The sequence below is a fragment of the Anastrepha obliqua genome, chromosome 2, assembly GCF_027943255.1.
Source record: "Anastrepha obliqua isolate idAnaObli1 chromosome 2, idAnaObli1_1.0, whole genome shotgun sequence".
Lineage (NCBI taxonomy): Eukaryota > Metazoa > Arthropoda > Insecta > Diptera > Tephritidae > Anastrepha > Anastrepha obliqua.
This window is the reverse complement of record NC_072893.1, coordinates 97,745,180-97,761,107: the sequence shown is the minus strand read 5'-3', so window position 1 is coordinate 97,761,107 and position 15,928 is coordinate 97,745,180. Positions and strand designations below refer to the sequence as shown.

The 15,928-nt window shown below is 37.4% G+C and overlaps 1 protein-coding gene across 1 annotated transcript in view; it reads right to left on the bottom strand.

The window, feature by feature from the left end:
• Window positions 1-10,542: 10,542 nt before the first annotated feature.
• Window positions 10,543-15,928, bottom strand: part of LOC129238286 (mucin-5AC-like) — a 186,270-nt gene continuing 180,884 nt past the window's right edge. The window contains exons 3-4 of the mRNA XM_054873324.1: window positions 10,618-11,793; window positions 10,543-10,561 (exon numbers count right to left, since the gene is read on the bottom strand). Coding sequence (XP_054729299.1) covers window positions 10,543-10,561; window positions 10,618-11,793 — 1,195 coding nt within the window. The remainder of the gene's footprint in view (window positions 10,562-10,617; window positions 11,794-15,928) is intronic.

Below are 15,928 nucleotides of genomic sequence, written 5' to 3'. Positions count from 1 at the left end.
GAAACATGGAACGACGACCATAGTTGGGGGGTCATATGAAATGAATAGCAGAGTAAAAATGGCGTACGATATGCAGATGCGGCGCATGAAAGAGCGCGCATTTCCTCTGCGAAAGTATTAGTAGATAAACAAAGAATACAAATCTCTGTCACTGTCAAATTATTGTGCTTATAATGCGCGTATTATGCGTATGCTACCGACCCGAAAATGAAATAAGAACGCCGGAAAATCAGTTTATATGGTACGCTCTGTGCAAAGTTGTCAAGAAAAATATATTAGCTGCGCAGAGCTGATGCTGTAGTGTTGTTGTTGAGATAGAGAGAATTTTCACTTGATGTAATCTATTGTTTGTTTTGTTTACTTTTCTCATAATTTTGACAACTGCACAAATGTCACTTTGATATGCGTGCATGCCAGAATAGCAAATGACATTTAATATACAGGCGATTTGCTGACATTTAGAGGCGTGTATAGTTCAGTTAAAAAAAAAGTAGAAAACTTAACTGGTCTTGTTTGTACAATCTCTATTACAATTGGAAAACATCTAACCAAATTAAATACATATATAGGTTTGTACATACATAAATATTTAAGTATTGAACGATCGCCGCTGATTTTGGCTGTTCTTAACAGCTGAAAGGGATTTATTGAATTAGAAGAGACTTTCTTAAAAATAGCAAGCTAGGAGGAAGATGAAATATAACGAAATTAATCACTTTTGCAGTATGATGTGATTATAGCATGATTATTTGTTTTTCTTCTGTCAGTCGTTGAGCAATATTTCTTACATACTCTTTACATCTAAGACACTTAGAATTACAGAAAAGTTGAAGGCAAAGAGAAACTTTGTACTAAAAACATAATAAAAGCTTGTTTAGGCTAGGCAAAGTTAATTGTAACATTTCTAGATTAGCATTTTTTTAAATTCTAGCTAACTGAGGAAGCAATAGCAGTCAACCCAGTTGTAATATTTGCCCAATGGAAGGGATAAGATTTGAGGTGATTACGCATTGGAACATTAAAACTAATAATTTTCAAAAGTTAGAGACAATCAACTAAAGGGGTTTCCAATAACAGGTGTTATTTAAATATGTAAAAGGCTATCGAGAGATGATTAATAATTTTGTATGGCCGGAATTGGATGATATTGATCTGGACAACGTTTATTTTCAACAAGACGGCGCTACGTGCCACACAATCAACAAAACCATTGATCTTTTACGGGAAACGTTTCCGGAACGTGTTATCTCTCGAAGAGGTGATCACAAGTGGACACTGAGATCTTATGATTTAACACGTTGTGACTTTTTTCTTTGGGGCCACGTGAAAGAGAAGGTCTACGTCAACAGCCCAGGGTCGTTTCAAAACCTCAAACATAGAATTCGTGAAGCTATCGAGGACATAGGGCAGCCACTTTGCAATTCGGTTATGGAAAATTTCATGAAAAGGATATTGTGCTGTAAGCGTCGTGGTGGTCATTTGCCTGATGTTGTTTATTTTTAAGTGTGGATGCAATAATTCATTTTTCTTATCAAACAAAAAAATTGAGGCTTTCAGCTTTTTACATTAAATGGCTTCTTAATAGTAACATATTTTCTAAATTGGATCTCAGGACAGTTTTGTATAATTGAAAACTACTAATTTGATTAATCGACATTTATGATAACTCATTTTGAATGTGGGTAAACTTGGCGGTGTGCAAAATATAGAATAGGCGCAGTAGCCGGATGATTTCTGCACGGCTCTCATTCGTTTGTGGCCCGAATACTGCCTGTTGGACTGCAGCATTAAATGGCAGACACATTTTTACTAACCGTGGCATCCCTTCGGCTAGCATTGGCAAATCTCTGAGTGTTTCTTCCGTGAAAAAAGCTTCTTGTAAAAATCTTTTGCCATTCTTCATAAATTAGAGGAGAGGCTCAGTCAATCACTTACCAGAGAATATATACATTTTACATACATATATACATTTATAAGTATATTTATAGGTACATATGCAATTTTTGTATACCTATAATTAGCTAAATCAATTTAAAATACATTTTAATAAAAATAAATAACTTAAAAAATTGTCATAAAGTGAACGAAAAATACATTTAAAAGAAAAAAATAAAAATTTCAAATAATCACAGCCATAATTTTCACCATCTGCTCCAAATGTTAAGTGGTGAATGGGTGGCGAGCTCAAATTCAACCTCTATTTTGTGAGTTGGCATAGATTATCAAGTGAGCCAAATTCATGCATTTCCCATTTCCACAAGAGCAACTTGTGAGCGGCCGAATTGCAAATTGCGCCCAGCCAGCTGCTGCGGCCAAAGAATGAATCGTTTGGCATTTGTTTTGGTGGGATTTTGTGGTGGGATTTTATGGTTGGATTTCAACAACACTGAGATTAGGCAAGAGAAATAGAGCAAGAAGCCCGCAAAATTTAAAAGTGGGCAGGAAATTAGTGAGAAAATTGCATGAAGTGACTACTTATTGCCTGTACTCGCGACTAGTCGTTCAGAATGAGACTTTATGACTGCAGAAACAAGTGCATTTCAGTGACACAGTTAAAATACATATGATTTATAAGTAGTAGAGCAGGGGCAGAATGCTATCAGGTAGCGTGTGTATACATATCTTGCACCGTTGCGTCCGGCCAATCAATGATTAATGGTGCGAAAAATAATAAAATAATACAAAACATTTTTTTTTCAATATTTACTGAAGGCTTGTGGTAGAATTTTCAATTGAATTACATTTAGTAAGCTTTTAGGCAAACTTCTATTTCGTGTCCATTTTACGTCTTGATGTATTCAGTATAATTGAAATAACTCCAATTATATTAATTTACATAAATAAATATAATATATCTAGTTGTGATAAGAACACACATTTTTAAGCCCGTAGACTTGGGCCTAATGCAAAGTATACACGCTACAACCGTTGTATCATATATAGTATGGTTGTACGACTGGTTTCAATATTGGTCCAACGGTTGCATAAAAATTAAAATGTTTTAATTTTGGTGGGCCGAGTTAGAGGTTGTACAATGAGTTGGAATCAACCTTGGCCACATTTTTCTTTTTAATTATTTACACAGAAACAAATTTAAACAAAATACAAAAAAAAAGTTAATTAAGTAACAAATAATAAATAATTGAACAAATTTCACTTGATTCCAGCAATTTGCGAAATGTTCAAGACCAGTTATCAGAGAATAATAAAGTTGTAAACCTTGTTGGAAAGTGTATACTAAACAGCCGTCCAACTCATTGTACAACGTGTTGGTACAACGGTTGGAGCGGGTATACTCTACATAAGCATCGATTTGACCATGTCGTAGTTAGAAGTACTCATTCTTGTAAAGATATAGATTAGGTAGATTAAGTGATTTTTATTCATAGCCGAAAAATCGCGATTTGCTTGAACTTTTCATGGCTTTGTTATCATATGGTTATGCTTTCACTGAGAACTTACAAAAATCTTATTTTTGATTTTGGGAATTCGATAATTCTTTTATGTAATTTTATTTTGATGTATAGAGTCCAGCCAAAGGCGAATTGCAATGTCATTCACCTGCAAATTGCATTGTCTCTGATAAAATACTATATGTAGGTCGAAGGCGGTGTGAAACTTTAGCCGCCTCCATTTTGTAGAACAATAACAAAACCACACCACAAATTATAAGAGAAGCTCAGCATACTCAAATAAGATGGTTCTTATAAAGTCAGCGTATTAAAACCGGTCACTTTGAACTTAGCCAAAGGCCGAGAGGCGGCCGCCGTAGCCGAATGGGTTGGTGCGTGACTACCATTCGGAATTCAGAGAGAACGTAGGTTCGAATCTCGGTGAAATACCAAAATGACACATTTTTTTCCAATAGCGGTCGCCCCTCGGCAGGGAATGACAAACCTCCGATTGTATTTCTGCCATGAAAAAGCTCCTCATAAAAAATATCTTCCCTTCGGAGTCGGCTTGAAACTATAGGTGGTCCCTCCATTTGTGGAACAAAATCAAGACACACATCACAAATAGGAGGAGGAGTTCGGCTAAATACCCAGAAAGGGTGTTGGTTGATTGGTTAAAGTGGTGATTCTTCCAGAATTCAACTAGCGCTTCTGCGCCATTTTGTTGCCACATCCTCGTTACCAACTTGTTTAACGGTTATTTACAGCATCACTAAGCCAGATAGTTGTTCGAGATTTTCGAACAGCGGTTGGCCCAGGGTTAACATTCTGTCCTTCTATAGGGCAAGGCATTCACAGAGGAAATGGAAGATTGTCTCCTTTGTCTCTGGTTGTTTGCAACTATGACAGTATGTATTGTGAGGGATACCCATTTTGGCTGCTTGTTCTCCGATAGACCAAAAGCCAGTTATGACTGCCGTTAGTCTCCAGGCGTCCCGTCGTTTCATTCTTATTAATTTCGACGATTGCTTGAGGTTGTAGGTGGGCCATAACGTTCTGCTAATTTTGCATTTCGTCTGGACTTTCCACCTACAGTCCGCGATTCGGAGGTATTTTCGGGAAATTGTACTCTTGACTGCACCTAATGGTGTGAATATCGATTCAGCAAGAGCGTTATTCATGGCAGATCCCCCTCTTGCCAGTTCATCTGCTTTTTCGTTACCTTCAATGTTCCGATGTCCCGAGACCCAGATTAAGGTAACTTTATGGTTTTCACTCAAGATGGTGAGGCTATTCCTACTTCGTTCCACCACTTTACAGGTTGTTGTAGCCGAATCCAGTGCCTGGATTGCAGCTTGGCTATCCGAAAGAATAGCGATATTGTCCTTAAAAGAGGGATCTGCGATTAGTAGCCTACAAGCTTCCCCAATTGCTAGTACTTCCGCCAGCATTACTGACACTGCAAGCATTAGGGAGACGCACAGATCTTTCAATTTTAAGTCCATTTTACTGCCATCCATATAGACTGTAGTGTTGAAGGGTGTACGCGCCAGTTATATATATATACATACTTCTGCTCAAATATGAACGAGACTTTATCAATAAAACGGTCCGCGGATGACATATGGCAAAAATACATTTTTTGTTGGATGGTAGGACTGTTATATGCTTACATGGCAAATTTCAGCGTGATATGTCACATAGTTTGTTTTCTGTGCTACTGTAAACAAGTCAAGCTCGAGTGTGCTTTTCGAATTTAACGATGGAAATTCAAGTTGAACAAAGAAAGAACAACGCAAAACTGTCGCTAAGGAAATGCTCGCCATGACTGATACGGAAATCCAGCACATCATAACTGGTGGCGAGACTTGGGTTTATGAGTATGACGTCGAAACAGCCCAACAATCATCGGAATGGCGCTCCCCGGAGGAGCCGAAACCCAAAAAACCACGCCAAAGTCGCTCAAAAATTAAGGTTATGCTGACTGTTTTTTTTCGATTACGAAGGTGTGGTGCACTCGGAGTTCCTTCCGCAAGGCCGATCGGTTAACGCTGAATATTATTTAGACGTTTTAAAGCGTTTGCGTGAGAACATTAGTCTTAAAAGGAAGGAATTGTGGGACAACAAGTCATGGTTCTTGCATCACGATAATGCACCAGCTCACACATCACGTCTTGTTCGCGATTATTTGAACAAAAATAATGTTAATATAGTTCCGCAAGCACCGTATTCGCCTGATATGGCTCCATGTGACTTTTTCCTGTTTCCCAAGCTCAAGTTGCCGCTCCGTGGAAAACATTTTGAGACAATTGAAGTCATAAAAGAGAATTCGAAGAAGGAACTGAAATCCATACCGAAATCGGCCTTCCAGAAATGCTATGATGATTGGAAAAAACGTGGGCATATGTGTATCGCCTCCAATGGTGATTACTTTGAAGGAGATAAAATAAAAATTGAACAATAATTAACCGTTTGTGTTTTATTAAATCAGTCTCGTTCATATTTGAGCAGACCGGTCACATTATCTTCATAGATCAAGGCTCTCATACATATGCCCATGCCCTTAGGAATGATTTCACTAGTATCCCTTACAATATTTTTCAAATTCGTGCCAAGAAAATTCGCCATCTAGTAGGCACAAGGACTTATTCACTCTCCAGACTATTTAAATTTATTATGTTCTGATTCTGAGACTAAAAAAAAAATGTTGTCTGAGCAGAGCCCTTTCTATTTTCTTTTTTTTTAATTTATGTATTCATACAAATTTCCCGTCCAGCGGGGCTTGTTATAATATCATTTTAAGTATACGTATCTATAATTTTATTAACTGATTTGATGTGACCACAAAAACATGATGTATTGCAGCTTCAATGCACTTTTCCTAGTAAATAGAGCAAACTACATTTATGGCCTGCGGAATGAATGAGCAGTGAGGCAAATGGCAAAGTAGCGTACCAGTACAATGCACTTGTCAAGTTTCGAACGACGCGCGACTTTGGCGAGTTTTGAGAATTATGCCCCCGGCCGCACAATCCATGCCCCCCCACGCATCTATGAATATGTCTGAGACTAGCTGTGAGAGAAAGAGAGAGCGAAAAATTGACATTGATACAATAGGCCGGCGACAAAGATGGGAAGAGAAAATAAAAAATGAGCGGCGGACTCGAATAAAGATGAAGTAATGGTATTTCTATAGGCTTGAAATAGTGAGCCGCACTAAAAAGTTTGTAGTACTAAACTCATTTAATAGCTTTTATAAGGCGTTTTTCAATAGGTGTGCTTCAACTTTTTTCCGATAGGGAGGGCGAACGACGCAATATTTTTTATTTTTCGCTTGTCATTTGTAAACTTCATTAGTATACATTTCATCATGGAACGTGCAAATTTTTTATGAAAATAATCGTTCTGTTGCTGCTACTTGTTGCTGCCGCCAGGGCTTCAGTTCAAGAAGACGCAAATGTGTCGCTCACACGACGTTCTCAACAATTGGGCCTTTCTGTGTCGTCATTGTGGCGAATGTTGCGAAAAGATCTTGGCCTACATCCGTTATGCGTTACTGGGCAGAAAGCAATCCATACGTGGTTCATGAGGCACCGTTGCATCCCGAAAAAATCACGGTTTGGTGCGGTTTACATGCCGGCGGCGTAATTGGCCCATATTTTTTCCTTGACGAGAACGATCGCCACGTTACTGTGAATGGAAATCGATACCACGACATGATAAACGATTATTTTTGGCCGCAATTGAATGGTATGGACTTAGACGACATGTGGCTTCAACAGGACGGGGCCACAAGCCACACAGCACACGCTACAATTGATTTGTTGAAGAGTAAGTTCGATGAGCGCATTATTTCCAGAAATGGACCGGTCGAATGGCCGCCGCGCTCGTGTGATTTGACGCCTCTAGACTATTTTCTTTGGGCTTATGTGAAGTCATTGGTCTACAGTAACAAGCCGGCGACGATTTGTGAGCTCAGAGCCAATATTGAACGCGAAATTGCTGGAATTTCGGCCGATTTATGCAAAAGAGTGGTCGAAAATTGGGTTCAACGATTGGACTTCGTAAAACGTGCACGCGGTGGTCATGCAAAATAAATCGAATTTCATACTTAAATGTATATGATCAAACTCGATAATAAAAAAAAAACCACTCACCATAATTCAAGAACGTTTAGTTTTAGTAACCAATTAATGAGCTCACACGGAAAGCAAATACTGATGAATCGTAGAAATAAATGATTGTGCCAACATACAAACAAATGTGTACGTCTTCGATAACCTTGGACAGCAAGGTTTTCTTCACATGGTTCTATGTGCTAATTATTAGCTTACTATATTATATATTTTGTTATAAAAGAGAAAGTAACACTTTTTTCTCAGCCAAAAATTTGTAGTAACAAGTTACTTATGATTTTACTGTATTTTTGCCGCGAATATTATTGTACGTAGTGTCAAACTGCATCAAGTTTTACTTTAAAACTGTATCAAATTGTTGTGAGATTCGTTTCATCAATCATCCTAACAGTGTTTGCTAAGTATGTGGTGCGCAGATTTTCAATTTTCAGTCAGAATTGAAAGTCACCAGTTAAGTGGTATACAGGTGAAGCAGAGTTTTCGTAATTAATTTAGTTTCACTATGGCCCTAGATTGCCCAAGGAAGCCATTTTGAATGCTTTTAATTAAAATTAGAACAACAATAATGCACACTTATATATAATACAATTTCTTAGGATAAACGCGACAGATAAATGCGTTTATTATATTAATAATTGCACTTACATACCTCCCATCTCCTTTATTTCCGGTGTCTATGCCACTACTTTTTCACAATGCAGTCATTTTGTCTTTCTAGTGCTAAGACCAGAATTGGTCACCTCACATATACATATGTATATGCTGCCTTGCGATACGTGCAAGGAATGTTCCAAGTTAGGCAAAAGGGGTGCGATATATGGCTTTCGGAAAACCGACTGCTTTGGAAGAGCTGCTAATAGATGAGAGATACCCAAAATTAATTTTTATACTCTCATACCTCGACTTCTTTTCTCAGAATCTAGCAGACTCTAGCGACTAACACGGAGGTAAATTTAATAAGGACATTTGCATCATGGAAAAATGACACTAGGTCAAATGAAGCCCTCGCATGTTGGGAGATTTTTGTTGGACGATTGCAGGAGACCAACCTCAAGTGAAATATTGGGTAGTCGAAAAAGTCTTCAACTCATTTTTTTTATATTTATAATGAACTTTATTAAACCAAATACGTAGGTACCATTTTGGTCGACCACCTTTTGCCATTTTTATTCTAGAGACATTATTCCATCAGTGAAAAACTTTTGTGGTATCTCGGCAAAAAACTGCAGCAAGTAATTTTCACAGGCTTCTCTTGAAGCCAACCTTACTCCATTAAGGGAGTTCTGCATTGACCGAAAAAAATGGTAGTCCGATGGTGCAAGGTCAGGGCAATATGGTGGATGCATCAAAACTTCCCAGCCAAGCTCTCCCAGTTTTTGCCGAGTCATCAAAGAAGTGTGTGGCCTAGCGTTGTCCTGATGGAAGACGAAGCCCTTTCTGCTGATCAGTTCTGGCCTTTTTTTCGATTGCTTGCTTCAATCTCATCAGTTGTTGACAGTAAAGTGTAGAATTAATCGTTCGGGCAGGCTGGACCAGCTCATAGTGGATGATTCCTTTCCAATCCCACCAAACACACAGCATAACCTTTCGAGGCGTCAATCCTGGCTTTGCGACCATTTGTTGAGCTTCACCACCCTTGCACCATGATCTTTTTCCACATTATTGTCGTATTTGATCCACTTTTCGTCTCCTGTTACCATTCGCTTCAGAAATGGTTCGATTTCATTTCGTTTCAGCAAAGAATCGCAGACAATTCATGTGGTGCCCAAACATCGAGCTGTTTTTTGTAACCAGCCTTTTTTAAATGGTTCAAAACCTTTTGATGATGAATGTTTAGTGCCTTGGCGATGTCATGGCAGCTTATGTGACGGTCCTGGTCAATCTTTTCCATAATTTCATCGACTTTTTCAACGATAGGTCGATTGGAGTGAGGTGCATCTTTCACATCGAAATTTCCAGAACGGAAGCGAGCGAACCATTGTTGTGCTACACGAACTGATACAGCATCGTCTCCGTAAACTTCACAAATTCTTTGGTGGCTTGGGTGGCATTCTTCCCTTTTTTATACAAAAATTTCAAAATGTAGCAAATTTCTTCATTATTTTCATTCATTTTTGAACAGCTATAACTTTTTTTCAACTTCTCCGAATTTAATTTTTTTTTTGGTTAAATGAAGCTTAAAATGTCACCTTTCTAACACAATATGACACAATGTGATTGGTAGCACTGGAGATAGATGACTCCAACGACATCTATTGACAAAATACGAAAAGACTTTTTCGACTACCCAATACTACAGAAAATCATAATCTTTAGTTTTAAAAAATATATTTTCAAGTTGTCTTTTAAGTAAAATCTCAGAATATTTTCGGATATAGAGAGTTCTTGTCACAAAAAAATTGGGTATGCAATTTTTCCTATAGCTATTTTCCACCAAATGAAATCAAATTAAAGTAAAAAACCAAAAAGTGCATTATTAATTTGTCGATCAGTGTTATAAGAGCATTTATAACATATGTAGAAGAAGAAAACTTATGGCGGTAGTTTGTTTTGTTGTAGATATTTGGATGCTATAAGCTACTATGTAAAACGAAGGGAAATCGTAAATGAGTGTCGTCACTGGGCCTGAATGGACTTGTGCATAAGTACATATTATATATAATAAGAAAATGTAAACCTTTTCTCCTTTATAAAACGGTTTTATTGGGACGCTCTTCATATAGTTCTGTATACACATTGAATTCATCTTTGTACATTTCGATGATATAACGCGGGATTACTCATTGAGCTGTCGGTCGGCCTTACAAGTACATTTCACATCTTTTTTTATTTTACTTTTTTCTACATTTTATGGTGTGGACTTTTGTATGTGCGTACTTTATATGCTCAGCAAGCGAGCATGGACTAGTGTACGAATTTTAGGAATTTTCATTCTTCCTTTTGCAAGTAAGCTGTAATACTGTCTCCCTTACTACTTTTCGTACATTGGAATAATGCCAAATTTTTTATTTATGTTAGCATTTTGCAGGTATACTACAAAAAATATTACATACACAGAAAAATCAAACAATTCATTCATATTGACGTACCTTGTTGGTGTGTTGCGAAAATTGTAGCAACAACAACAAAATGAGCACACCATATACACCAAGAAATTAACGCCGCCGCACCACGTTGCAGCCGCTGTTGCTGTTGCCGTTGCACCGTCTTCGCCTGCATCCACAGGTAATCCTACACCAGCTGTAGCACCAGCACTCCCTGCTTTTCCACCACTCTCAGCTACTATCACAGGTAAATTGCCAAATCCACTTGCTGGCGGTGTTGTAATAGGTGCACCAGATGATGCTTTACCACACCCCTCAAATACCACACCCCGGCCACCAGCTGCCGTACCAGCGATATCGACCACAATTAGCGAACTAGCCGAGGGTGTTGACGATTTTCGACGTGCTCGCGCTTTACGGGCGCTCGGCGATTGGATTTTCAGAAAATGTGCTAAGCGTGCGCGTGTCGCTTTTATACCGCTGGCGGCGCTGATGGTAGCACCAATGCTGCCAATGCTGCCGCTACTTAACCGCTTCACCGCCGGCTTGAAGCTTGGGATGGTTGGTATATGGTGGGTTTGCTGCTGTTGCTGTAGCGGGGGCGGTGGCGGTTGGTGTAGTGCCTGTGGTATTGTTGTTGCAGTCTTAGTTATTGCTGTAGTTATGCTTGTTGTGATTGGGTGACTGGCAATTGCAGCCGCCGGCGGTTGCGCTCTTGCCGATTTCAATTGTGTTGCGGGCACACCTTTGCGCTCCGCTCCTCCCGCCAGTGCACGCGCAGGCGCAACCGTCGTGACGGCCGTTGCACCGCACGTATGTTGTGATTTTGCAAATCGTTCAGTCTTTTGTTGGCTTTCTGCCGCTCCAGCACCTGTTAGTAATGCGCCCTTCGATAAAAAGGGGGCGTGACGTTGCACCGGCACAGAATTAAATGTAATTTGTCTTTTTTTGCGTACTTTTTGCTTTACTTTGCTGGTCGCCTTTAGCAATGGCTGTGTCTGGTGAGCTGTTGTAGTTGTTTTTATTTCTCTTGGATGAGTTGATTGTGTAGTCTGCTGTTGATGTGGGGGACACGTTGCCTTAAATGCAATTTCAGCGGCTGAAGAAATTTGAGTTTTTATTGCTATGGCTGGAGGGTTTGCGGTCGATGTGGTGGTGGTGGTGGCTATTGTTGTGCTTTTGGTTATTGCGGTTGTGGTGCTGGAGGCGTTGGCGTTTGTGCTGTTGGCAATTTTTGGTGACAGTGATTTTGGTGCAGTGGAAAGGTTGCGCTGTTAATGCTACTGCTCAAAATTTTTGCAATATTAGTGATGCTGGTGACGTAGTTGTTTCCGATTCCTTCTGTGCTATAGTCGATGAGGGTTTTATTGCTGTTTCTGGTTCTGACTTTGTTTTTGCTTTTACAAAATGCATATGATTGCTGAGGCTTTTTCTTACGTGCTGTTATGTTTATTTAAATCGTTCCAATCTTTTTTGTTCTGATGTAATGGTTGATATTTTATGGCCTGCCTCTTGGTATGCCCATTTTTTGCTCGTGTATTTTTAATTAAGAACTTTTGGTTTTCTACCAGCTACCCTGATGTTGTTTTTTAACCCTTTGATTAGTATAATTTTGTTGTTGTTGTGAGCTGTATTATAGTTGGTTGTTTATATATATTTACTATGAAGCCTTGGTGCTTACAGGGGCTTTTTCACAAATTTTTCTTTAGGTTACCATTGCTGCTGCTCGCTTTTTTATTGGCTTGCCATTGGTTTGTTTTTCTTTTTTTTTTGTAAAAATTGCAATAACACTTCCTTAGATATCCCTTTTACAGCCAGCAGCTTATATACCTTAGATATATCTCTTTCTTTAACTATCAAAGGAATAATTTGCCATGACGCCCAGTGACTGGACTTTCAATTCAACTATTCATATACATATATTGCAGCTTTATCTATGTATCTTCTTTTGTGCTAAGCGGTGATTGCTGTGATAAGTTGAGACATGCATATGCAACAGCTGCCGAATGCCTGCGGCAGCAATGCTTGCAGTATTACAACAACAACAACTGTCACTCAAGTGTTAGCTTTTGCAGATACTTTCATGTGCTTTGTATCATTTTTGTTAAAATATACGCATAGTTATTAACTTTACTTCACTTTTTTTCAATCCACTGAGGGCACGTTTAGTTTTTTTCTCATTTCAAACTAGAAGAATTGAACACTACACTTTTTGATTTTTTGCCCCACGTTTTATCACTTAAAATGTTGCTCATTTCTGTGAGTTTGGAATATTTTTCTGTAACTCTCCACCAATTTTTGTCACTTTTCTGAAATAATGCATATTCTTGCTTGAGGCCTTAGTTTAAACTTTTCACTTCCCCTTTTTCTCACAGTTTGGGAATATATTCTCCTTTTTTCTTTTTTTCTTTTTTTCTCTTTCTTTTTCTTTTTCTTTTTATTTTTCTTTTCCTTTTGTATTTCGTTTGCTTCTGTGCTTTATTCTACTACTTGTACACAATCACAATATTTTATTATAATTTTGCTTAGACTTGACCTTTTGACTGCAACTTTAAGCTTCAGAGAACTGAGTTTCTTTTTGGATAATTGTAATTTAATAATTGTGAAGTGAGGTGAAAATATAAATCTTTTAAGAAAAATATATTTTTTACTATTTTGTTGTTTTTTCATTTAACCATATTTCTTTTTGTATATAATATTTCACGCTTGTATTGTATTTTTTCTTAATATTCAATTCCTTAGGAATCCGATTATCGACTTCAAACTATTCATACAATACGCTACACACTTCTTTTCACACACACATATATAATTTTCTCCGCACTCTGCAGCTGCTTCTGCTCTATCACCATTCGCGGGTGCATACGCTCTGACTTATTTGTACACAATTCGGCACGCGGCTTCACATAATTTTCATGCTACGTGACGTGAAACGGTCGCCAGAAGCATTTTTATTGTACGTATTTTTATTTTTATTTGCTGATGTCGAGGTATGGATAGGTGCACTTTAAGCTTTAAGGGTGCGGTGAGACAAATATTTATTTAGAGCATATCTAGTACACATTGGCATAAATAAAAAATAAAAAAAATTCCAACTCATAAGAAAGTTCTGGACGTGCCCTATTTTTCCTGCAGCAAAAGAAAATAATATTTCTTTTAAAACTTGTTTAGTCTCTGTCAAAATAAAAACAGTCGTAATTTATTTTTCTTATTTTTTTGTTTTAAAACAAATATATTTCTTTGATAAATGTGGGCGTGTTGTTGGCGTATAAGCGGAGGTCTCTACAATTTTATACCCTCTTTGAAGGGCATTTGGCTTTTATTAGAAATACAAACGGATTTTTACCTTTTTCTGTTTTTGCTGGATTTTTGCTGGTGATTAATTGTACGTTTTTTCTCAAATAGAATGAGGTCAATTAATTTGAGTTAGAGTCTAATTCTCTTAGCAGTAAGCAATTATTAGTTAAATCCTACAACTCTAAACTGTAGAAACGCAAGCGATGCTATAAATTATCTTATTAGTTAATAAACGTTTATAATTTTATTAACCTTTACAATAAAAGCTATTCAATGCTTTTTTGTATATTTTATAAATTTTTTTTAACATTTTTTCAAAGGAATAATGTTTAAACTTCTTGTAAAAAAGTGAATGCCAAGCCTTCATCTCCTATTAAGCTTTTCCTACGTAAATTTCGAAAATTTAACCTTTTCCAATGTTTTGAATTGAACTTCATTTAACGCGTTACTATTCTTAAGATAACATAATTATCTCTATACGATCTTTCTCCATTCAATAGTTATCTAAAGTTTATCAAAATTTCCACTCTTTTCGTAGAAAAATGGTGGGAATAATATTTATGATAAAACTGCTCACAAGGCTAGTTTCTAGCCCATTTCTTGTGACAGAAGTGAAACAATATTTCAGACCCGCTTTTTAACGGGATTAATACGGCGAGTGTATTGATACGTGTGAAATGAGCGAGCAGAATTCTGCTGCCGAATCCCCAATGAGATGACTACTGAAGTTTGGCTGGCTAACTCTCGTAATCTATCATTCTTGCTTGTTTATAATATTTATTCCAAGCAATTGAAATTTTCTGAGATCTTTGATCAATCACAACTTAAATACACCTATAAGTATAATTAAACATAATAACCAAGGATAGCAAATTATAAATTTTTCGACCCTAAAGCTTTTTGGAAATAATTATCGAAGAGAAAAAGGCAAAACAAGTGTTTCAAAGTTTTTACTCTTGTTGCTTGCTTGTTACTCTTGTTGCTCTGCAACGAAGGCGAATTTCAAAGGCTTCGTTGCAGACAGTCAGGCTGCGATTGAGGCTCTTAGGTAAATTTCCAAAATTTATCTACTCTCGTTGGAATTTTATTCAGTATCACTCAGAATTTCATATAAAAGAGGAAGGAGATTATCAACCAAGTAAAATATTTGAAATACATAAAATCCTTAACCTCTAGTTTCCATATTCTACTTCTCAAGCGTTCCTATACTATTCAGAATTTGACTGTATTCAAGGTCTCAATTCAAGGCCTTATATGTACATATGATATATATATATAATATAACTGACGCTTAAATTCTTTACTGGCTGTTGGGGCGAGCTCCTTCTCCTATTTCACCTCCGAATTGTAGATAGATTTTTATGATAAGCTTCTGCATGACAGAGATATCAAGAAGTAAGCAACGCTATTGTACGAGTAAAACATAGTCTAACTCTCACTCCACTTTTATGAGTGATAGAAAGAGATAAATACATTTGGCCTATTAAGGCAGAAAAGACTTGTAAATACTTTACGAAAACCATTCTTCACTTCCATCCGAACGATATTTTACACAGTACCGATCTAGACATGACACTATTATTATACTGTAGGCCAAAGTGTACATAATTTATTAACTTTTTTATTTAATTGAAGAAGAGTAGTTCAAAATTAATTAAATATGCAAAGTTTTCACCTATTACCGTAAAAAACGGTCGTCTAAGGTAACATCTCGCCGCACTGCTAAAAGGCGAGCGGTTGGTACTCATGCTCCCATCGCTGTCGACACGATACGACCGTCACATAACGCCTCCGCTTTCCTAAGGAATCTTAGCTAAGTATTACAAAATACCAGTTAACCACGGATTAAGAAGGCGCAGCACACCACGGATGAAAGGAAGTTTTTAAAACACTCGCGGACATTTCTTCATACAATCATAATAAAACATGGTATTTAAATCAAGACTCTATTTATCGCTTTCGTATACGATTTGTCAAAAATTTACATGCATAATAAAATTGAAGAGGTGAATAATTTTAGGCTCTGAATCGTGGAGTTGATTTCGATTATTTGAAAAGT